General features: G+C 51.1%; 3 protein-coding genes across 4 annotated transcripts in view; 2 read left to right on the top strand and 1 right to left on the bottom strand.

Moving 5' to 3' along the window:
- XPO5 (exportin 5) overlaps positions 1 to 5,625 on the top strand; it is a 41,961-nt gene extending 36,336 nt beyond the window's left edge. For both annotated transcript variants that reach the window (XM_043449937.1, XM_043449938.1), the window contains 10 exons: positions 145 to 281; positions 790 to 887; positions 1,677 to 1,723; positions 2,478 to 2,575; positions 3,199 to 3,261; positions 4,090 to 4,172; positions 4,598 to 4,705; positions 4,838 to 4,975; positions 5,157 to 5,321; positions 5,464 to 5,625. In XM_043449937.1, the coding sequence (XP_043305872.1) occupies positions 145 to 281; positions 790 to 887; positions 1,677 to 1,723; positions 2,478 to 2,575; positions 3,199 to 3,261; positions 4,090 to 4,172; positions 4,598 to 4,705; positions 4,838 to 4,975; positions 5,157 to 5,321; positions 5,464 to 5,598 (1,072 nt within the window). In that variant the 3' untranslated portion in view covers positions 5,599 to 5,625. The remainder of the gene's footprint in view (positions 1 to 144; positions 282 to 789; positions 888 to 1,676; positions 1,724 to 2,477; positions 2,576 to 3,198; positions 3,262 to 4,089; positions 4,173 to 4,597; positions 4,706 to 4,837; positions 4,976 to 5,156; positions 5,322 to 5,463) is intronic.
- Positions 5,626 to 7,663: 2,038 nt separating this feature from the next.
- On the bottom strand, positions 7,664 to 14,232 carry POLR1C (RNA polymerase I and III subunit C). Its single transcript, XM_043449945.1, has 9 exons — positions 14,101 to 14,232; positions 13,910 to 13,981; positions 9,597 to 9,704; positions 9,255 to 9,387; positions 8,849 to 8,968; positions 8,610 to 8,762; positions 8,316 to 8,465; positions 8,083 to 8,199; positions 7,664 to 7,969 (listed from the first exon to the last, which is right to left on the bottom strand). Exons 1-9 carry the CDS (start codon positions 14,167 to 14,169, stop codon positions 7,851 to 7,853), a joined length of 1,041 nt encoding a protein of 346 aa, XP_043305880.1. The 5' UTR covers positions 14,170 to 14,232; the 3' UTR covers positions 7,664 to 7,850.
- A 177-nt stretch (positions 14,233 to 14,409) lies between these two features.
- On the top strand, positions 14,410 to 19,360 carry YIPF3 (Yip1 domain family member 3). The gene is made up of 9 exons (XM_043449944.1): positions 14,410 to 14,562; positions 15,182 to 15,379; positions 15,567 to 15,673; positions 17,627 to 17,672; positions 17,812 to 17,904; positions 18,059 to 18,190; positions 18,378 to 18,491; positions 18,659 to 18,782; positions 18,881 to 19,360. Exons 1-9 carry the CDS (start codon positions 14,482 to 14,484, stop codon positions 19,027 to 19,029), a joined length of 1,044 nt encoding a protein of 347 aa, XP_043305879.1. The 5' UTR covers positions 14,410 to 14,481; the 3' UTR covers positions 19,030 to 19,360.
- Positions 19,361 to 21,537: the final 2,177 nt, after the last annotated feature.

Here is a 21,537-nt window from a genome sequence, read left to right as displayed (position 1 = left end):
GATTAAACTGAAGTTCTCTTAAGAAAATACAGTGAATTGCTTTTCTAGCTGAGAAGTCTTCTCGTAGACAAGAGATTCCCAGGGGAGTCAGGGATAGTGGTGACAGATCATGGATTTGACGTTGTCCATGATTTTCGCTTGCAGTTTCCATATCCTCGGGAAGGCAGGCCCTTCCATGCAGCAGGACTTCTACACTGTGGAGCACCTGGCCACCCAGCTCCTCAGCTCTGCCTTCGTCAACTTGAACAATATTCCTGACTACCGACTCAGACCCATGCTTCATATCCTTTCGAAACTCCCTGGAAAACCCCCAAAGGGCCAGAAGGTTAAGACAGGAACAGTTCACAGGCATTAGAGGAGGCAGAGCTGAGCTGCATGAAACAGATGGAGTCATTTCTATTCAGTATACAGTTACCACATTAAAAAGACAAGAAGATTGAAGTAAACAGCAGGGAGAACCTGAAAGCAGTTCAGGGGGTCCTGAAAGCTCTTTCTCCTTAGGGATAGATATCTTTACTCTCCTGTTGCTTGGAGAGATGGGAGATGAGGCTTTTATCCCTTTTCTGTACTGGGTCAGGTGCCTCTCTTTGAAGACACACTCAGACTGCATTCTCACTCGGATTCTTTGTTTTCATTTGTCTGTTTTGGGGAGTGTCCTTCTTCCCTGAAGTTACAATACAAAGAGAGTGGTGAAGGAGAGCTTATTGTAGTTCCAGCCTCACAGGGGAGAGGTGCTTAGAGCAACAGGGTGTCGCTCGTATGCTAAGGCTCCTTAACCTGCCGCGGCATGGGTCTTTGTGAAGCCTCTGGTGCTCTTCTGTCCCCCGGAGCACTATGAAGCCCTGGTGTCTCCCATCCTCGGACCTCTTTTCACCTACCTCCACGTGGTAAGAGATCAGTCAGGAAAGGGTAGCACAGAGACCTTAGAGCTGGTGGCCTCTTGTGAGTCTCACAAGCTAAGAGCTCCCAGAAGTGTTGTCTCCTTGCCCTGCCAGGACAGCTGCACATCCGCCCCACCCTACTCCCCACCCCGACCCTGCCCTGGGTAGAGCAGCTCACCCAAGAACTAAACTGGTTCCATTGCCCACCAAACACATGCAGTCTCAGGTTCTGCTCCTGTCCTGTTAACTGAGGAGAGGTGGTCAGCGGAGTGCTCCTCCAGGGTTCTGTTTCCCCAGTTCTGGAATTAAGCAGGGAGACCAGCTGGGCAGAGAATACGGTGTGTCCAGAAGAGACTCAGGAATTCTAAAATGCTCTTGATCCTTGCCAAGCAAAGAAATGTTTGATATGCTCCCCTTGACTCGGGTTTGGGAGAGCTGAGTCATGTCTAACACTCTTCAACCCCATGGACTGTAGCCCGCCAGGCTCCTCTGTCCATGGGATTTTCCAGGCAAGAATACTGGAGTGGGCTGCCATTTCCTTCTCCAGGGGATCTTCCCAGACCAGGGATCAAATCCATGTTTCCTGCATTGTCAGGTGGATTCTTTACCACTGAGCCACCGTGGGAGAGGTTACAGAAACCATATCTGGTTTTTTAACCTTGTGGGATTTCTTAAGGCTCTTCAATTGTTACCTGGACTCATCCTCAGCTAATTCTAACCACAGAGTGGCCCTTAGATATTATCTTTTCCAGCCTTCCCCACAGTGTAGCGCTTATTTCTGTTTTGTTTTCCCAGAGGCTTTCCCAAAAATGGCAAGTCATCAACCAGAGGAGCCTGCTTTGGTAAGGGAGTGTCTCTTCTCCTTGATAGATGAGCTTTCAGCCAGGTTTGGGATGAGAGAAGGCAGCCATAGGGTAGGAAGGATTCTACCATCCCAGGTCTAGAAGAGTAGTGGGTTATAGGTCATGTTCAGCCTAAATGGTAGAAGAAAGGATTCTACCATCCCAGGGCTAGAAGAGTGGTGGGTTTTAGTCATTCTCAGCCGAAATGGTAGATGGCCTTTCCGTGACAGGAAAACTCGGCTCAAGCTTTCATTGGGGGTACCTTCAGCTGCCTTAGGTGAATGCTGAGACATCCTTACCACTTAGGATTTTGATCTAGTCCCGTCAAGCCAACTAGATAGTCACAAGTATTATAACAATGCCCCTCGGTGATCACTGCTGCTGCATACAGGCTTTGTGCAGTTGTGGAGAGCAGGGGTCACCCTTTGTTACGGTGCCTGGGCTTCTCATTGCTGTGGCTTCTCTTGTGGAGCATGGGCTGTAGAGTGTGTAGGCTCAGTAGTTGTGACACATGGGCTTAGCTGCCCTGTGGCATGTGGGATCTTCCCGGACCAGGGAGCGAACCCGTGTCCCCTGGGTTGGCAGGTGGATTCTTAACCATTGGACCATCAGGTAAGTCCACTGCTGCCCATTCCTAATATCCGAGTGGATTGTAGACCAGGGAAGTCAGGAGAAGGAAGTGGGCACAGAGGACCTGGCTAGGGTCACTGCCTCTTTTGCATTCCCATGAGACTTGGTCCCTGGTTTTCTGCAGTGGAGAAGATGAGACAACAGATGAAAACCCAGAGTCTCAAGAGATGCTGGAGGAACAACTGGTGAGGATGTTAACCCGAGAAGTCATGGACCTGATCAGTAAGTGGCATGGGAACCAGGGGTAGAAGACAAGCCTTTTTCTGGAAAAACAGCTGGTCACTCACCTAACATGTTTGCAGCAACACTGACAGACTGATAAGAAATAATGAACTAAATAGAAACTAGGTAACCCTTAAGTCAACTTAAAGACATGTTATGAGTTGTGAACTGAATTGTAGTTGTTCATACTACGGCCAGTACATGAAGAAATGGTTCACATAGTAGGAGGAGTTTGGATTAATGGTAGGAGTAACTTCCTAGCTTTGTCAAACGGGGAAACTTTTGATTCTTGGACATGCAGGTGGTTATATTTCTGTTTTATTTTTTGGTTAGTTCATTTGTTTGACATCCAAAGTAGACCAGTTATACCTATGAGACCTCCACTCCGAGTCAGTTACTCTTAGGTCATTCTGTAATTTCCGTCCAGTTGATTGAACTTGAAGAGGGACCAGAACACGGTCTGGTCAAATGCTTCGGTTTCTATTGGTGAAGCCAACTTTTTGCCTGGATGGTCCTCTACCTTCCCTCGTCCTCGCCTGCCCAGAGACAGTTTGGGATCCACTGGCCTGAGATGGCTGTTGTCTCGTGATAATCAGCCCAGTAACCCTGCTTTCTTGCTTTAGCCGTGTGCTGTGTTTCAAAGAAAGGTGCTGACCATACTGCTGCTCCCCCTGCAGATGGAGATGGTAAGTGAGGCTGATGCAGCCCTTGGAGGTCAGCCGTTAAGCTCCTACTCCTAAATATCATTATTTCTGTAACCAGGTCAGTCCCCATAGAAACCATGTCCCTAGCAGGCTAGTGGGGAGGAGACTTTGTACAGGTACATGTAGCTTTCCCCTGTACTGGCCGCCTTGCTGTGTTCTCCCAGCACCATCCCCCAACAGAGCCTCTGCACTTGGTGATCCCTCTATCCAGATTCTGGATCAATCTATCCAGAATGATTGTTCTCCCAGCTATGTGCTGGACCAGCCCAGTATGTTGTTGTTTGTATTCAGGTCTCTGCTCAGATGTCACCTCTGAGGGGTGTCTTTTATGACTGTCTTATCACAAACAGCAGCACCAGCCTCTGGTCTCCTCCTCTGCTGTCTTACCAGCACTGATCACTGCCTGACATCGTGTTTTACTTATTTTATCAGTGACTTCTCTCCCTCACTACAACTTAACTCTCAACAAGGAAGGGATTTTGTCCTATTCCTATTATATCCCCAGTAAGTAAATCAGTGTCTGCTACAGTGGGTGCTCAAATATTGGTTCAATGATAAAAGATCCTCTGCTTTTGTGGCTTTTTAAGTAACTGTCCAGAAAAAATTGTTTTGCAAGTGTACAGTTAGGTGTCCCTAGATTTGCCATGGGCCAGGGCTTCTACACCCTCTCATGAGCCTAACGGGCTGTCCCAGTACCTAGAACCACCAGTCAGCCCAGGATCCTCACTCTGCTTTACTCCAGGCTTCTGTCAGAAAGGACACCCTCTGTTCTGAAAGGATGAACCTTAACATTCTGCTCTGTGCTTACAGATGAAGAGATGATGGCCACGGAGGTAGCCCCCTCAGCCATGGCGGAGCTTACAGACCTGGGGAAATGCCTGATGAAGCATGAGGTGGGTGAAGGGGCAGGTGAGGTTTTCTCCTTGCCCTGCTGGGGAGCCCGCATCCACTTTACTCACTTTCTGGTACCACCAGGAGGGTATTTTGGTAATATTTCTTCATATGGGAAAGGCGCAAGGCCCCGGTATTCCCATGCTGGTATGGGTCAAGGCTCAGATGAACACCCAGGCACACTGCCACCAGGCCCTGGTGTTCAGCCTCCCCGAGCCTAGGTTCTGTCTCCTTCCTGCACAGGTTTTCTTTTCCATACTGGTTGGTTCCTGTTTTTGATGGCCTGATAGACAGCAGAAATAAACTCACATCTCTTCAATAGCTGCTTCTATCATTTTCCTGCTTACCTATTGAAACGCTGGCTCCTGATGCATAATAGAGAACACTGCTTGAGTCCTCATTGTGTTCCTTCATCCTTGTCCCTTAGGATGTTTGTACAGCGCTGTTAATTACGGCCTTCAACTCCCTGGCCTGGAAGGACACTCTGTCCTGCCAGAGGACGACCACACAGCTCTGCTGGCCTCTCCTCAAACAAGTATGGTTCCTCATCCCTCCTTCTCACCCCTTATGAAACGCTGGGGTCAGGGGGATTGAATCAGTGGGACGAAGCGGGGTGCTGGGCCCTCAGAGAGCCCCCCTTCGGCCCTGAGCACAGCTGTCTCCCCAGGTGCTGTCGGGGACACTGCTCGCAGATGCTGTTACATGGCTGTTCACCAGCGTGCTGAAGGGCTTACAGACACATGGGCAGCACGACGGCTGCATGGCTTCCCTGGTCCACCTGGCCTTCCAGATATATGAGGCGCTGGTGAGTGGGGAAAGCCTGTGGGCAGGATGGCTGCAGCTTGATCCCTCACAGGCCGCTTCAGTCACTTGGGCCTTAATAAACTCAACACAGGCAGTTGCCAAGTTGCTGGTGCTACCCCTGAGACGTGGGTGTGGCAGGGCCCAGACCCCTGCCATTGAGTGGGTTTATCCCTACTTCTCAGCGGCCCAGGTACCTGGAGATAAGAGCTGTGATGGAGCAGATTCCAGAAATTCAGAAGGACTGTCTGGACCAGTTTGACTGCAAGCTGTTGAACCCCTCTCTGCAGAAAGTGGCTGACAAGCGCCGGAAGGACCAATTCAAGCGCCTCATTGCTGGGTGCATTGGGGTAGGTCTCGCATTTTCCTTAGTGCTCCTAACCACCTTTGCAGTCACCTCAGAAACCTGTGGTCACGCCCATTGTGGTGAGATAATCCTTAAAATAACCTACTACTCGGGCCCCAGCATTAGTTCTCTTTTGTCTTTCACAGAAACCTCTGGGCGAGCAATTCCGGAAAGAAGTTCACATTAAGAATCTTCCCTCACTTTTCAAAAAACCAAAGCCAATGCCAGAGACAGATGCGCTGGACGAGGAGGGCGGCCTGGCCACCATCTTTGAACCCTAAATCAAGCTGTTGCGCATCCTCCCTCGACCTTTATTGTCATCTCTTCTTCCCCTGTGTAGCTGATCTCTAGGCCCCTCTCCACCGCCACCTCACTTCCCACCGTCGTCAGCCTGGAGAGAGATCCAGGGCTGGAGCTGGAGAGAGCGGGCCCTGTTGAGGGCCGGAAGTCATTGTGCTCAAGTATCAAGAGAGAGGGAGTCAGGGCTTACGCCATTCTGTCTAGATTTCCCAGGTATCTCCCATCCTCTTTGGAGTTTTGCCTTTTCCCAGAGAGAAAAGCTAGAGCAGAGCGGCCCTTCTCCCCGAGCCCCCCCGTGCCCAGGCAGCCATACACCCGTGCAGAGTGGTAACCAAGGGCGCCACACCCAGTGCTGCGACCAGCCAGGCTTGCGGTAAGGGCTCAGCCCTGAACTACTTGTGCCAGAGTTTCTCCTGGGTCGTTGCAAGTTCCACTGAGCCCCCTTGCTGCTGGGCTGACAACCTTCCCCATTTTCCAGGGGCATATCTGGGTCAGGTGCTGAACTGAATTTGGCCAGTTCCCACTTTGTTTTGAGCAAGAATCTGGTCACCTGAGGGGATCCGTGGTATGAGCCACTGCTAAGCTCTGGGTACAGTATCAAACAGTACCTTCAGGGACCAGGGCTGGGCCAGGGTCTGTAGTGCTAACATCCCTCAGCACTCACACATTTTATCCCGCCATGAACTCAGTGTTGTTTCCCCAGCCCCCAGGGTCCACTCAGAGACAAGAGCCACAGTACCCTATCTAGTGTCATCTGATGTCACTGGCATTTAAGGATAAATCCAGACCAACCAGGCTATATCTGTGACAAACAGCTAGCTAAGCCACTGGTCTCCTCTCCTTGGACTAGCTGAGTCCAGGTGCCTTCAAAAATCTCATGGTCTTTCGGGTCCTGGTCACTTCCCTCATGGGCCATTTCCAGAAGAAAAAAAACATGCCTTCCCATCAGAGCCTATATTGTGAGTCTCCAGTCTGTTCTAGACATCACTGGATGGCCCTATAAGCAGAGGGGACATGGCTGTGGGAATCAAGTTAATCTACACAGTGTTCACATGCTCCCTACAGAGGCCTGGCATCAATCCAGTTCACTGACCAGGCTTTTCAGTGAGAGCAAGTGAGACAGTATGGACTGAAGCTGCAGCTGTTAGCTGGTGTGGCCCCAGGTCAGGGGGCAGGAAGAGGTGAAGCTAGGAAAGACTTGGAGTCCGTGTAGCACCCTCTGTGGCACAGGCTAGGTCCGTCCCCTCTTCCTGGGTGGTGCTTTGGGCTTCCTGTCCACTGTGAAGGCCATCTCCGCATGTTTCCCTCCAGATTTATCAGCTGCCTACTCTTCTCTGTGGTGGGGCTGTGGAGGGTATAGTTGTATTTATTGTGTTGTAATATTTTTAACATCCAGTGACTTCATGCTAGAAGTTTTCTATTGTTTATATAACCTTTTTGTAGAAACATTTAACTGAAGCACATCTGCATGTCAGTAAAAATCTGTTTCATACAGAAAGGGCCCCATCTGCCTTTTTCAAACCAGTGACACACTCCAGGGTTGCTGTTACTCACAAGCATCTTGCCAAGGGGGCTGGACAGGAGAAACTGACTAGTAGACCTGCTCCATCAGGACCTCTGAACTAGGAATAGCATGCCAGCCAGAGGATTTCTCTCCATGACATGTAGACCAGGTAGTCCTCGCAACCTCTCAAGTGTCGTCACTGGTGGCCGCTGGACCTAATCCAGAGGGACTGTCCAAAGAGAACTGCTGTTCTTCCTGCCTCTGTCTTGACAGCACTGTGACGACTGCCACGGAACACCCTCTTTTGTCTCAGGAACGTCCCCGTATACAGGAAATAGGTGTGCAGCACATAGTATTTTTCTGCGGTCTGGTTGTGCCCCCATCTGGCATTCTCGTGGGGCTTCAGAGGTACCTGACCCTGACCTGCTGTCACGTCTGAGCCCAAAATTCCTAACTGCTAAATAATGCCAATCTCTTCTGAGGTGGGGCCCCATGTTTCTGGATGGAAGCTGAAGAAAAGGTCTCCAAGAAAAGGATTTTTCTCTGGATGTGAGTTTATTTACACCAAGGCCTTACAAAGGCATAAAAGTCATTTTGTGGCACATTTAACAAAATGTATTGACTAAAAATAAAGCTGGAATTGTCCCCAGAAAGCCCAGGCCCCCTAGTCTCTCTGGGCTCTGTAGCAGTCCTGTTGGGGGCAGGGCACCGCAAGTCCCCAGCGCAGCCTCAGTCCATCTGAACCGCGTCCAGCTCGTCCAGGAACCGCCGGCACTTCCCCATCAGCACCTTGATGGCTTCACTCACCAGCACGTCTGGTGGCAACACCCCTGTGGACTCAACAGAAACTGGGGACCGGAGAGAAACGCGCCTTACACATACTGCTAGATTCCACATCTGACCTCCAGAAAGCTGTGGCACCAAAGAACCGCCGCCGCCCCACCCTCGACTTGAAACTCACAGATATAATGGTCTCGAACACGCGCGAGCCGTACAACCTTCTTTAGCTTCTCATTCCGGAAGACCTCCCTGCTGAAGGTATCTAGCCGGGGATTGGCAACTCTGGCCACCTTTTTACCTAATGAAAACAAACCATATTATAAATACATGAGCCCACAGCTTGAATTTCTCTCTGCTACCTTCAAAGGAAATACACTTTAGGGCCGGACTTACACAGCATCCCAAATCCCATACCTTGGATTTCCTGCACCTCAATAACACCAGGTGAGAAGCAGCGGCTCAGCTCTACTGCTGCCTCCCCTTCCACGGGCTCCAGCAGGGTGATGTCTGGCAGGAGCCTGTAACTGGCTGTTGCCACAGGTGAAAACTTGGCATGATCTTTGCCTGGAGGAAAGAGGGCACTCAGAGCCTGAAAGGAGACCCTTCTTCACATTCCCTAAGCTACTGAGTAAAGGTCCATCAGCTTTCTGCCTGTTGGAAACATCTCTATAGTCATATCTCACCAACAGTGTAATCAAAAGGTCTCACCAATGCCCTTGACACAGTGCATGAGCAGGTCAATCTCCTGGCCAGGCCGCAGCTGAGCAATGAGGATGTCGTCGTGTACCGGGCGGATGGTGCCCTCCGGGAAGAGGTCAGCCTGGTTGCCCAGGGGCACCCAAGTCATGTGCCTGGTGTACACTGCGTGAGGAAGCACATCACACCCGAGTCCCTAAAACTAGCGCCCACCAGCCCTCTTCCTCCCCGCCGCAGCCCCCGGTGCTCACCTTTGTGGTTGACATAGAGCTCATTGGGGTCAGAGGAGTCTTTAGCAGCGTGGGGGTTCCGAGTGCACCTGACCTGCAGCCGAAACTGCAGGGTATCTATCTCTGTGCCTTCTTCGTCTCCTGCAGAGGGAGAAGGTGGGGGCTCTCACAGAGCTAATGGCATCAGCCGGCACTACGCCAACTGCCTGACATGCATTTCTGTCATTCTCTTGGCAAACAGGAAGGACGAGGGCAAGTGTTCTCACAGAGAAGAGCACGGACGCACCCCAAGATTGGTAACGGGCCCAGGGTCCCAAGGTAGATAATAAAGAGGATTCGAACACAGGCAGTCTGATTCCAGAATCCCTTTCAGAGGAGCACGGCCCCCGCCCCCCTTTCCCCAAATTTCATTTTCTCAGACCCTCACCTTGGTTCCGATATTCAAAAAGACGGGGGTCAGCATGAATGGGGATGAGACCCAGGCGGTGGGCAAGGATCTCATCCTGGACAATGGACGTGTTGTTGTACACCAGGACCTTCTCCACAGCCATGGTCGGCACCTGCCCAAGGAGACAGACCCTGCAGTCCCCCCATCAACTCCCCCGTCTCTGGAGACAGGGAGACAGAGACCTCATCCTAGAACACTTGATGAAAAGTTTACAAAGAATGAGCAGGAGGAATGCTCAGCAACACTGCAAGAACACGACTTGAGACAATTCTCCAAGTGAGGTCCTCCCCACAGCCCAACCTTTGCCACCGTGCCCAATACCTCAGCTAACAGAATGCGCCGAAACGCATTGGCAATGGCTGCGTCGATTCCCACCATGTCAAACTCCAATGAGTTTTCATCCATGTGTACCACATCCACGCGGAAATTCTAAAGGGACAGGAGAAACACTAAATGAAGCCTGGTCTGTATACGCAATACCTCCCCCCACCTGATACTCCCCTCAAAAACCTCCCTTTGCCCAGATGTCCCTCATTAGACCTTAGTTTCTCCCCCAGTCCTTCATTAGATTTTGGAAAACCCTTCATTCTTATCTTCCATTCATTTAAAACCCTCTGCAGGGACTTCCCTGGTGGTCCAGTGGTTAATGCAGGGGGGACACGGGTTCGATCCCTGGTCCAGGAAGATCCCACACACCATGGAGCAACTAAGCCCATGAACCACAAGTACTGAGCCAGCACTCTAGAGCCCATGCTCCACAGCAAGAGAAGCCCCTGCAATAAGAAGCCCTCCCACTGCAGCTAAAGAGCAGTCCCTGCTCACTGCAACTAGAGAAAGCCCAAGCACATCAATCAAAGACCAAGCACAACCAGAAATAAAATTTTCTTACAAATTCCTTAAAAAGTAAAAAAAAATAAAACCCTCTGCAATATGGCTTCCAGCCACATTCACAGAGGCTATGTTACTAAGAACAGGCTCACATACTGCTCACCCAGTTGACACTACTCAACTTTTATCTTACTATACACCTCTGTTACACCTGGCATTGTTGAGAGAAGCCTGTTTCCAAACTCAGCTGCCTTGATTTCAGAGCGCCAATCTTCTCCTCCTCATCTGATCAATCCTTCTAAATTCAGTCTTCTACCTACTATATAAATATTACTGTTTGCCAAGTTTTTGTCTCTCCAGGGTGACCTCAACCCTGCTCATGGTTTCAGCAATTAGCTGTATGAACAACTCTTACATATATATATTTATATATATAAAATCAGTTTGCTGGACTTCACTCACAGGAAACTGAATGCCTCAACATTCCCCTTCCCTAGAGTGATTTCTCATCACTAAATGACCACCACCCATCAGAGCAGTAATTTTACACTCCCCCCTAACAGCCCATATCCAAGCAACCACCAAATTTACCTTTCGTCTCCCCTGTGCTCTATTTTCATCATCACAATCTTAGTTTCTGCCTTCAGCCTCAACTTCCCTATGCAACTGTCACAAACTGTACACCCCATGGGACAAGCCTCCAATCCTCTCTACCTCTAAGCCTGCAGATATGATCATACTTGCTTAAGAACTCTTCAGAGCTCCCTATCACCTCTGGTGCCTAAAATGCACTTCAATCTTGCCTACCACTGAACTGCTTGGACAAGTTCAAGGCTGAACTTGGATGTCATTTCCTTCAGAAAATCTTCCATACCTCTGCTCCCCATTCCCATTAAGTGTCTGTGTGGGATACCCCGCCCCCAAAATCCCGACCTCCACTCGACCCCCATCATCCTTTTCTGCTTTCAGCTGCCTTTAGCACATTACACTGGAGTCACTTGTTTATGCTGGCCTCATCATACTCAGACATCAGGCAAAAGGCAAAGCCACCTCTCCTTGCTCTGCACTGAATCAGATAACGCAGCATGAGGAATGACAGCAGGAACAGGAATTAAACCTTGACTACACTTTGTGACAGCTGGACAGGAAACCCTGACTAGAAACCTAACCGAGCTGGGCCGAGCACGTGCAGTACGGAGGCACAGGCTTCTATACACCCTTCCACACCTGGTGCTCCACTCTAAGGGACAATTAAGAGGAAAAAGGCCCTTAGTGTGGTGGCTTTAGGAAAAAGATGCACAAGAGAAGCTGTTATAACCAAGTGCGATCAAGATCCCACCCATCCTCCCAAAAATAAATAGACCATCCCTAATCAAAGAAGTCAAGTGGGCCTTAGGAAGCATTACTATGAACAAACCTAGTGGAGGTGATGGAATTCCAGTTGAGCTATTTAAAATCCTGAAAGATGATGCTGTTAAAGTGCTGCACTCAATATGCCAGCAACTTTGGAAAACAGCAGTGGCCACAGGACTGGAAAAGGTCAGTTTTCATTCCAATCCCAGAGAAGAGCAATGCCAAAGAATGTTCAAACTACCACACAAATGCACTCATTTCACATGCTAACAAGATTATGCTCAAAATTCCCCAAGCTAGGCTTCAACAGTATGTGAACCGAGAACTTCCAGATGTTCAAGCTGGATTTAGAAAATGCAGAGGAACCAGAGATCAAATTGCCAACATCCTCTGGATCATAGAAAAAGCAAGAGAAGTCCAGAAAAACATTTACTTCTGCTTCAATGACTAAGCTAAAGCCTTTGACTGTGTGGATCACAACTGTGGAAAATTAAAAGAGATAACAATACCAGACCACATTACCTGTCTCCTGAAAAACCTGTATGCAGATCAAGAAGCAACAGTTAGAACTGGAGATGGAACAACGGACTGGTTCAAAATTGGGGAAGGAGTACGTCAAGGCTGTGTATTGTCACCCTGCTTATGTAACTTATATGCAGAGTACTGGATGAAGCACAAGCTGCAGTCAAGACTGCCAGGAGAAAAATCAATAACCTCAGATATGTAGGTGACACCATCCTAATGGCAGAAACAGAAGAGGAACTAAAGAGCTTCTTGATGAAGGTAAAAGAGGAGAGTGAAAAAGCTGGCTTAAAACTCAGCATTCAAAAAACTAAGATCATGGCATCCGATCCCATCATTTCATAACAAACAAATGGGGAAAAAATGGCAACAATGACAGACTTCATTTTCTTGGGCTCCAAAGTCACTTTGGACAGTGACTGACTGCAACCTTGAAAGACACTTGTTCCTTGGAAGAACAGCTATGACAAAGCTAGACATCATATTAAAAATCAAAGACATCACTTTGCTGACAAAGGTCCATAAAGTCACAGCTTTAGTTTTTCCAGTAGTCATGCATGGATGTGAGAGAAGGTTGAGTGCCAAAGAATTGATGCCTTCAAATTGTGGTGCTGGAGAAGACTCTTGAGAGTCCCTTAGACAACAAGGAGATCAAACGATCAAACCACTCAATCCTAAAAGAAATCAACCCTGAATATTCATTGAAGGACTGAGGCTGAAGCTGAAGCTCCAATACTTTGGCCACGTAATGCCAAGAGCTGACTCACTGCAAACAAGTGATGCTGGGAAAGATTGAGGGCAAGAGGAGAAGGGGACGACAGAGGATGAGATGGTTGGATGGTATCACTGACTCAACGGACATGAGTTTGAGCAAACTCTGGGAGATACTGAAGGACAGGGAAGCTTGGCGTGCTGCAGTCCCTGGGATCACAATCAGACACAACTGAGCAACTGAACAACAACAAAGAAACCTGCACCCATTCAAGGAATTAAAATAAAGGAGGGGGCTAGAAAGACCCTCAGGTGGGCTCCTCACTCGTGTGGACACCTGCATTCTTCTGTGAGTGCCTACTTTCCCTTCTCCTTAATAAATTGCTTCTTTGTTCTCTCTACACCTCTGTTTCTGTGGTGACTTTTTTTTTGCACTCCCTGTCCAAATTACAGGTAAAATAAGAACCCGGACCTTTAATTTAGCCTGTCCTGCATCACAAGTGTGGTAGGAGATAGACGGGCTCCAGTTAAGGAATTTACTATCAGTCTCCTGTTTGCCCTCCGAAAACGGAAGAAACAACAGAAACAGACTAAACAGTCTTTGTCTCTTGTAAACATCTTGAAGAAATAATTATAGCAAGGACAAAACAAGGCAAAACCCCTCCTCTGCGTAAGGATTAAGGGACCTCCGCTTCCCCCTTTTTAGGATAAGAAAGATACATCACAAGTGCAGAAAGGCTACTTGGGGTCAAAAGTCAGAGGATAATTCCAGGCCATATTGAGTCTTGCTCTTCCCAAAAGCCTTCACTTCCAGATCCATCTTGGCTAAGGGGTGAGTGTGCACCCCATGGGAGGGTCCTGCCCGTGTGCCTTTCTACATGTACTTTTCTTTTCAATAAACTTCGTACTTTACGCTGTTACCTTCTGCCTCCTCGCCTGAATTGTTCTTGACTAGGCAGACAAGGACTAGGGACTCTAGCCCTAACTGCTGGCTCCTGTGGTCGTGGTTAGGACTCCCTGTGGGGGAAGTCTGACTTTTTCCCGGTGGGGGAAACTGACCTTTTTTCCCTGTGCTCACCGCTTAGTTTTCCAGCTACCGCCCTCTGCTGCTTGCTGCAAGCTGCCCTTTTCTGCTGCGCCTTAGAAATTACAGGGACAGCTTCTAAAGTACAGGTTGCTCATATCACAAAGTCCGATTCCACGGTTCCAGCTCCACCTACCTTCTCAAAGCGGTCCTGGTCCCAGGCATCATCGTAGCCGGAATAGTTACCGGGAAAGTCAGTGGTATGAACCTAGAGCAAAGAGAGACGAGAATGTCCGCGAAGAGGCAGCGAGGCCAAGCCCGTCCCCACTCTGACCCCAAATCATCTCTAATTCACTCTGCTCCCGAGCTGAAGGCCACAAGACTTACATTGCGAACCCCGAACTCCCCTAGAACCACGCGGGTTCTCATTTCCTCCACGGCCTGGGCCGCCGCCATCTTCAATTCCTCCACGTGATCAGAGTACCTAACCGATGCGTGCGCACTAATCGTCCGCCTCCGTTTCTGTAGCAACGCCCCACCTCCTAGAATCTTAAATATCGCGAGACTGTGCCTTGCCTCCGTCCACGTCCCCAGCTACCGGAAGTCAGTTTGAGCCAAACATCCGGGTTTCTCTTTTTTTGCATTCCGGCCCATTGTACCTTTCTTTCTTGTCCCTAGACCTGTCCCTGTCTCAGACCCACGTCTCTCCCACTCCTTCTCCGCGCGCGGGACAAGCGCGGGCTTCAGCGACGGGAGCCCTCTAGGGACATGGCAACTCCGGCGGCGCCGGCTGGCGGCGCCCGAAACGGGGCCGGCCCGGAATGGGGAGGGTTCGAAGAAAACATCCAGGTAATGGCCCCACGGCTCCGGCTGCCCGCAGCCCCAGGGCCGGCAGCAGTCCTGAAGTGTCGTGGGGACTCTCCCTCAGAGCCTGGAAGTCTGGTCCATTTGCAACACTTTTTCCCTTCTTTGAGTCTTCGTGCACAAGAAAGGCAGTGGGACTAGTGCTGATCTTAAAGGTCCAGGCTCCTGCCAGGGGCCTTAGGTATCTGGGCCCAATTATTGCTCTTGCTTTCCACAAGTTAAAGAAAGTCAGTCGGAGTCAGGCATGGCGGGAGGCGGGAGTGGGCTTAGGGGTGGGTGGGATTCACTAGCCAAAACCACACTTTGTGCGCATAGCCTTGTTTTGGGGTTGGGAGAGATGAAGGAAATGGGCAGTTTCCAGCCCTTTGGGTCCTTGGTAGGGAAGGTAGGAAAAAGCGGTGTATGGAAGATAGGGACTAGGTTCCGCAGACTAGAACAGAGAACCAAACAAGCAGGGGTTCTGAGACCAAATGAGGGGAAGAGAGTGGCATGATCTGTGGTGATTTCAAGTCCTATCCCCTAGCCCCAAACCGTGTGGTGAACAGAGAAAGACAACTGGATGAAGCAGAAAGGTCCTGCAGTCTAGGATCTGTTGTCCTCACAGGGTGGGGGCTCAGCAGTGATTGACATGGAGAACATGGATGATACCTCAGGCTCCAGCTTCGAGGATATGGGTGAGCTGCATCAGCGCCTGCGTGAGGAGGAAGTGGATGCGGATGCAGCTGCTGCTGAAGAGGAGGATGGGGAGTTCCTGGGGATGAAGGGCTTTAAGGGACAGCTGAGCCGGCAGGTGGCTGATCAGGTAAGCAAAATTGGCTCCTTGACAGGTGGAAAAGTATACCCAGGAGGCCTCTGGTTCTGGAGTTGGTGAAGTTCACCCCAGGTTGTCCAGTTCAAACCATGTTGAAATCAGATAAAAAATAAGTAACAGAGCATAGAGCCGAGAGTTTGACAGTACCCTTCCACCTCACCCATCTTCCTTGCTATAGATGTGGCAGGCAGGGAAGAGACAAGCCTCCAGAGCCTTCAGCTTGTATGCCAACATCGACATCCTGAGACCCTACTTTGATGTGGAGCCAGCCCAGGTGCGAAGCAGGTGAGGATCCTCCTCCTGACAGAAACTGCCCTAACACCTAGTCCTTCATCCAAACTACAACCGGATGTCAAACCCTTACACTCCCCTCGTCATGACCCAGCCACACCATACCTCTTGGCATGGAGCAGAGCATGGTGATAACACACTGCCTTCCTCCTCTGCTCCATCTGATAAACTACTCGTCTTCCCTCAAAGCTTGGCTCAAATGTCCCTTCCTTTGCTCCCCGTCCCCACTTTGTCCTTTCCTGGTGCTCCAGTAGGGCTCTGCACTTCTAACAGGTAACACTTCAGCAGTGCTGTACTTTTTTATTCCTGGGTCTCTCTTTCCAAAGACTTCCTCAGAAGTAGGCTCTGTTTTGTTTACTTTTTAATTCTCAGGACCAGAACAGTCTCTGAATCTGAATATTAGTACATAGTTGTTGAATGACTTCAAGAACTGGATTTAATCTTGGCTTGGTTCTTTGTTCATCCTTTAATTCAACTAGTGCTTATCAAATACCCACTACCACTTAGCAAGTATTTACTAAGCTTCGGCTGTGCATCAGGCACAGTAGTAGTTGTGTCTGGGAGCCTTAGACACAAGATGGGACACCTTACCCTCAAGGGCAGCCCTCAAGCATTCATTTGCCATGAAGGGACACACCCAGGAGGGACCCCTAACCCAGGGTTGGCTGGAGGGTTGGACAGGGCAGCTTTCTGAGAAGTAAAATCCAGTCCAGATCTAAGGTACTATTAGGAGCTACTCACTCAAGAAGTGGGAAAGTTTTTGGTACTTCTCTTTGTCTTGCCTGAAATTTTATTTTGTTTTTTTTTATTTTTTATTTTTTCATTTATTTTTATTAGTTGGAGGCTAATTACTTTACAATATAGTAGTTTTTGCCATACATTGACATGAATCAGCCATGGATTTACATGTGTTCCCCATCCCGATCCCCCCTCCTGCCTCCCTCCCCACCCCATCCCCCTGGGTCTTCCCAGCGCACCAGCCCTGACCACTTGTCTCATGCATCCAACCTGGGCTGGTGATCTGTTTCACCCTTGATAGTATACCTGTTTCAATGCTATTCTCTCAGAACATCCCACGCTCGCCTTCTCCCACAGAGTCCAAAAGTCTGTTCTGTACATCTGTGTCTCTTTTTCTGTTTTGCATATAGGGTTATCGTTATCATCTTTTTAAGTTCCATATATATGCGTTAGTATACTGTATTGGTGTTTATCTTCCTGGCTTACTTCGCTCTGTATAATGGGCTCCAGTTTCATCCATGTCATTAGAGCTGATTCAAGCGAATTCTTTTTAATGGCTGAGTAATATTCCATTGTGTATATACCATAGCTTCCTTATCTATTCGTCTGCTGATGGGCATCTAGGTTGCTTCCATGTCCTGGCTATTATAAACAGTGCTGTGATGAACATTGGGGTGCACGTGTCTCTTTCAGATCTGGTTTCCTTGGTGTGTATGCCTAGGAGTGGGATTGCTTTGCCTGAAATTTTAATACCACTTCAAATACATTTCTCAAGAAAATTCTCAGTGGTATCTGGAGGGATGATAAGTAGGAAGAGGCAGGGAGCACCCTGGTTCTCTCAAGTGACAACTTTCCTTCTAAACATTTCCCAGGGGTTTATCTTTACATCTCTGCTGAGGTTCCCCTTTTAAAGGGGAACAGGTCACATAGGTAAATGGCCAAGCCCTCCCAAAGGCCCAGGGGGCTGTGTGGATTCTCCATGTTGCTGCTGCATCAGTCGGCACAGCGTCAGGGCTGCTCTTCCTGGAAGCATTTTCAGGGGCAGGATAGTGATTTCCACATTCATCTGTCTTTACTACCCTTTTCTTCCTTCCCATTCAGCATGTTCTCTTCAGTCAGTGAGATGAGTAAGACTCAGGCTTTCCAGAACCTCATAGCCTAGTGCCTCCTCTGCTCTCATCTGTTTTCCTCTCTCCTCTCCCCTCCCAGGCTCCTGGAATCCATGATCCCTATCAAGATGGTCAGCTTCCCCCAGGTGAGTAGGGGGGTGTAGCATGTCTGGAAGAGCCGGGGGAGGAACTGGGGCAGAGGGTAGGGCCACCAGGCAAAGTCCGGGAAGACATCAACAGAAGAGCTATTGTAACCCCCACCTGAATGAGTTGGTATATTGACAGAAAATCGCAGGTGAGCTCTATGGACCTCTCATGCTTGTCTTCACGCTGGTGGCCATCCTCCTCCATGGGATGAAGACATCTGACACCATTATCGTAAGCAGAACAGAGGACTTTGGGGGGGAGTGACTGAAATGAGTTGAAAGCTGCCCACAGAGACAGGTGGATAGAAGCAGCCCCTGAGGGAGGAGGCCCTGGGCTAGACTGAGACCAGGGGCCTCACAGGACTAATAGAGCCTTCACCCCACAGCGGGAGGGCACCCTGATGGGCACAGCCATTGGCACCTGCTTCGGCTACTGGCTCGGCGTCTCGTCCTTCATTTACTTCCTTGCCTACCTGTGCAACGCGCAGATCACCATGCTCCAGATGCTGGCACTGCTGGTAAGGAGTCCAGCACAGTGGTGGGCAAGTGTGATCTAAAAGAGTACCCAGGCTCTGGTCTGCACCTGTCCTAGGGCCCCAGGGCCTGGAATGGGGTGAGTTGGCCAGTGGACCATTTATTTTTCAAGGTCCCTACGAGGCCAGCTCAGTCTGAGCTGACTTTCCTCTCCACCATCCTCCTTTCTAGGGCTACGGCCTCTTCGGACACTGCATTGTCCTGTTCATCACCTATAACATCCACCTGCATGCCCTCTTCTACCTCTTCTGGCTGCTGGTGGGCGGGTTGTCCACCCTGCGCATGGTAAGCTGGGCAGGAGGTTTCTCGGGGTGGGCTGCCCTACCAGGGAGTAGGGAAAACAGCTCAAAGCTCAAGTCCAATCCCACACAGAGTTTCTGCTCTGGGTAAGAGTGGCTTCCTCACACCACTCGCTTGGAGCAGGCCTCTGAGCTTTGTTCCTGTTGCCCAAGGTGGCAGTGTTGGTGTCACGGACCGTGGGCCCCACACAGCGGCTGCTCCTCTGTGGCACCCTGGCTACCCTGCACATGCTCTTCCTGCTCTACCTGCATTTTGCTTACCACAAGGTGGTAGAGGGTAAGTGACAGGAGGGCCTGGCTGCGGGGAGGGGAAGGACCGCTGCCTCGGCCAGGGCCCTGCCAACCCTCGCTCACTTTGCATCCTCCTCCTTTTAGGGATCCTGGACACGCTGGAGGGCCCCAACATCCCGCCCATACAGAGGGTCCCCAGAGACATCCCCGCCGCACTGCCCGCTGCCAGGCTTCCCACCACTGTGCTCAACGCCACAGCCAGGGCTGTCGCCGTGACCCTGCAGTCACACTGACCCCACCTGAAATCCCCGGCCGGCCCCTTGCCCCCAGCGGTGAAGCGGAGGAAGATTAAAGGACAGTACTGATGACGTGTGTCTCTTTGATGGGGTCTGCAGCTGCCACAGAGCTGTAGCCACTTAAGTATCTCCTCGATGCCTGTCGGGCTTCTGGGGCCACAAGGCCAGGAACTCCTGGCCAGGACTGCAGGGCTCTGCAGCCAGCGCAGAAAGTGGGTCAGCTCCTCGGAGGCCCTCTCACCACCTACCCCTTCCTTCCTCTTTCTCTCTCCCACATTGTCTTGCTAAATATAGACTTGGTAATTAAAATATTGATTGAAGTCTGGGACTGCAGCTACCCATTCCAGTGGTCTTCCCTGCCATCCTGCTTCTTGTGCACTTCCCTATTCTGTCAGTGGTGGTCATGTCACATGTTCCTCCCTTAAGTATACCCCTGTGCGAGCAGAATGAAAGTCAGACAGCCCAGGGACTTCCCCTGGCGCACCAGTGGTTAAGACTCTGCACTTCCACTGCAGGGGGCATGGGTTCAGTCCCTGGTCAGGGAACTAAGATCCCACAGGCCACATGGCATGGCCAAAAATATTAATAATAAAGTGGGACAGTCCAGACTACATTGAAGGCTGCCTGTCCCTGACCGAGGCAGAGGAAATGAGAATCCAAGCAGCATCATGGAGGCCTTAGCTCAAGAACCATGAATCTGATGGAACAGTGCACCCAACTTGCCTTTGGGCTCCCTCTCACTCTTAGGATGCCTATGGAGCAGTGACAATTGGACACAACTTTCCAGATGCAACCCCATGTCATAACAAGGTCCTTCAGCACCTGGGTCATTTTGTAAGGATAATCTTCCTGTGGGAGCTCACATCTGAAGTCAAAGTTGGCTTCGGCCTGGTTATATGGGGCCAGAGCAACAAAGCTTCCTTCAGTTCTCTCAGGGTTAAAAGCAATAACCACCCCAAGCACAGCAGATCCACCCCCTCTAGCCATTTAATCTGTTCCACCTAAGGAGTTACTTAGGGTGGTTAATGGAAGGAACAGGATCCTTGGCCCCCCTTCACTACTTTGTGTGATGCATTTTAAAAAAATTCATTACCCTAGTAAATCTGGGTCAGCATTTCTCCTTTCTAATAAGGGAACTAAGAAACACATCCTTAGGGTTTGCGCTATATGACCATATGGGAAGGTCTCTACACTGTTACCAGTGGAGCAAGTTGTAAGTGCACTGCCTGTGTTAAGCAGTGTGCCCTTACTGAAAGCTCCAGCCACCATCCACGGCCGCAAAACCACTCCAGGCTGCCATCCTGGCACCCCTTTGATTTTGGCCACTCCAGTCTCCATGGGTGCTGAACGTCAGAGCATCAGCAGCGCCCTGATCACCTGGAAAGGAGCTGCACCAGCACCTTGCATCTACCTGCGGCTCACCTGTTCCAAGGACCCTTTGAGGGTTCCACTGGGCCTGTTAACTCAGGCAGTCTCAGCTGGGACGGGACCCCGGGGGCCGCTGCTGCGACGCAGCCATCATGGCAAGTGGCACGCGGCTGGAATCCCCACGCACGCGGCGCCTCTCGTCGCGCGGGCGGGGTGAGGCGCAGATTAAAGGGCCCTGGGGACCGTGCTGCGATTCATGGGGTCGCAGAGTCGGTCACGACTGAGCGACTGAACTGAACTGAACCTAGGGACCTCGAAACTGGATGGCGGAGCCGGTAGGCGGCGGAGAGAGAGGCGTGCCCTGGATCCGGGCAAAGGCACCACGGAAAAATGAGCAAAAAAGACCCAGTACACTAATAGTCCCAAACGCCATCTCCACGTGACGTACCTCTATTCACCCCTCCCCATCCCCTGCCCGACCCAGGCTTCCACCCGGCTACCTACTCTCCACCTGTCGTCTGGTCCCACACCCAGACGTTCAGGCGTCCCCACCTGAACGCCGGGTGTCGCAAACCTCGCGGGCCCGCGTGGCCTAGGCCGGGCAGGGGGCGGGGCGAGCGGTGGTGACGCGACCGTTGCCATGGGAACCCGCCGCCCGCTCCGGCTCAGCAGCTTCAGCCGGAGCTGCAGCCCGCCGCCCGCTGCCCGCCTGCCGGCCCGCCGGCCTGCCCGCCTCGGGCTCTCCCTGCGAGGCGGTAGGGGGAGCGGGGCTGGAGGAAGGGAGAGAGCAGATGCGGCCTCCGAGCGGAGACTGGTCCTGCGCGTCCTAAGCTGAGGTCCCTGAGCCGCCGCCACAACCGCGAGGGACGAGGACCATCGGGGAGCAGCGCCCGCCCGACCCCGGAACGCGCCCCTCGGCCAGTCGCCCAGACACGGACCGCACGGTCCGTCCCAGCTCCAGCGCCGCGCGGTCTCAGCCCGGCCGGCGACCTCGGCGGCTCCGCAATCCCGGCCGGCCCCGGCCCCGGCGCTCCTCTCCGCCGCCTCCGCCACCGCCGCCACCGCCCCCGCCACCCCCACCGCCGCCGCCGCCTCCGCCTCCTGCGCCTCTGCCGCCCCCGCTACCCCCTCTGCGTC

The sequence above is a fragment of the Cervus canadensis genome, chromosome 28 (assembly GCF_019320065.1).
Source record: "Cervus canadensis isolate Bull #8, Minnesota chromosome 28, ASM1932006v1, whole genome shotgun sequence".
Classification (NCBI taxonomy): domain Eukaryota; kingdom Metazoa; phylum Chordata; class Mammalia; order Artiodactyla; family Cervidae; genus Cervus; species Cervus canadensis.
The sequence above is the reverse complement of the archived record's forward strand: the minus strand, read 5'-3'. Positions and strand labels throughout refer to the sequence as shown.

Coding starts and splice junctions, on each gene's coding strand:
- POLR1C (XM_043449945.1), bottom strand. CDS start 14,169: ATGGCGGCGGCCCAGGCCGTGGAGGAAATGAGAACCCGCGTGGTTCTA. Junction 9,705..13,909: donor ACCAGGACCGCTTTGAGAAG/GTAGGTGGAGCT, acceptor CTGTCCCTTTAG/AATTTCCGCGTGGATGTGGT. Junction 8,466..8,609: donor GCACTGTGTCAAGGGCATTG/GTGAGACCTTTT, acceptor TCTTTCCTCCAG/GCAAAGATCATGCCAAGTTT.
- YIPF3 (XM_043449944.1), top strand. CDS start 14,482: ATGGCAACTCCGGCGGCGCCGGCTGGCGGCGCCCGAAACGGGGCCGGC. Junction 14,563..15,181: donor GGTTCGAAGAAAACATCCAG/GTAATGGCCCCA, acceptor TTGTCCTCACAG/GGTGGGGGCTCAGCAGTGAT. Junction 18,783..18,880: donor TTACCACAAGGTGGTAGAGG/GTAAGTGACAGG, acceptor TCCTCCTTTTAG/GGATCCTGGACACGCTGGAG.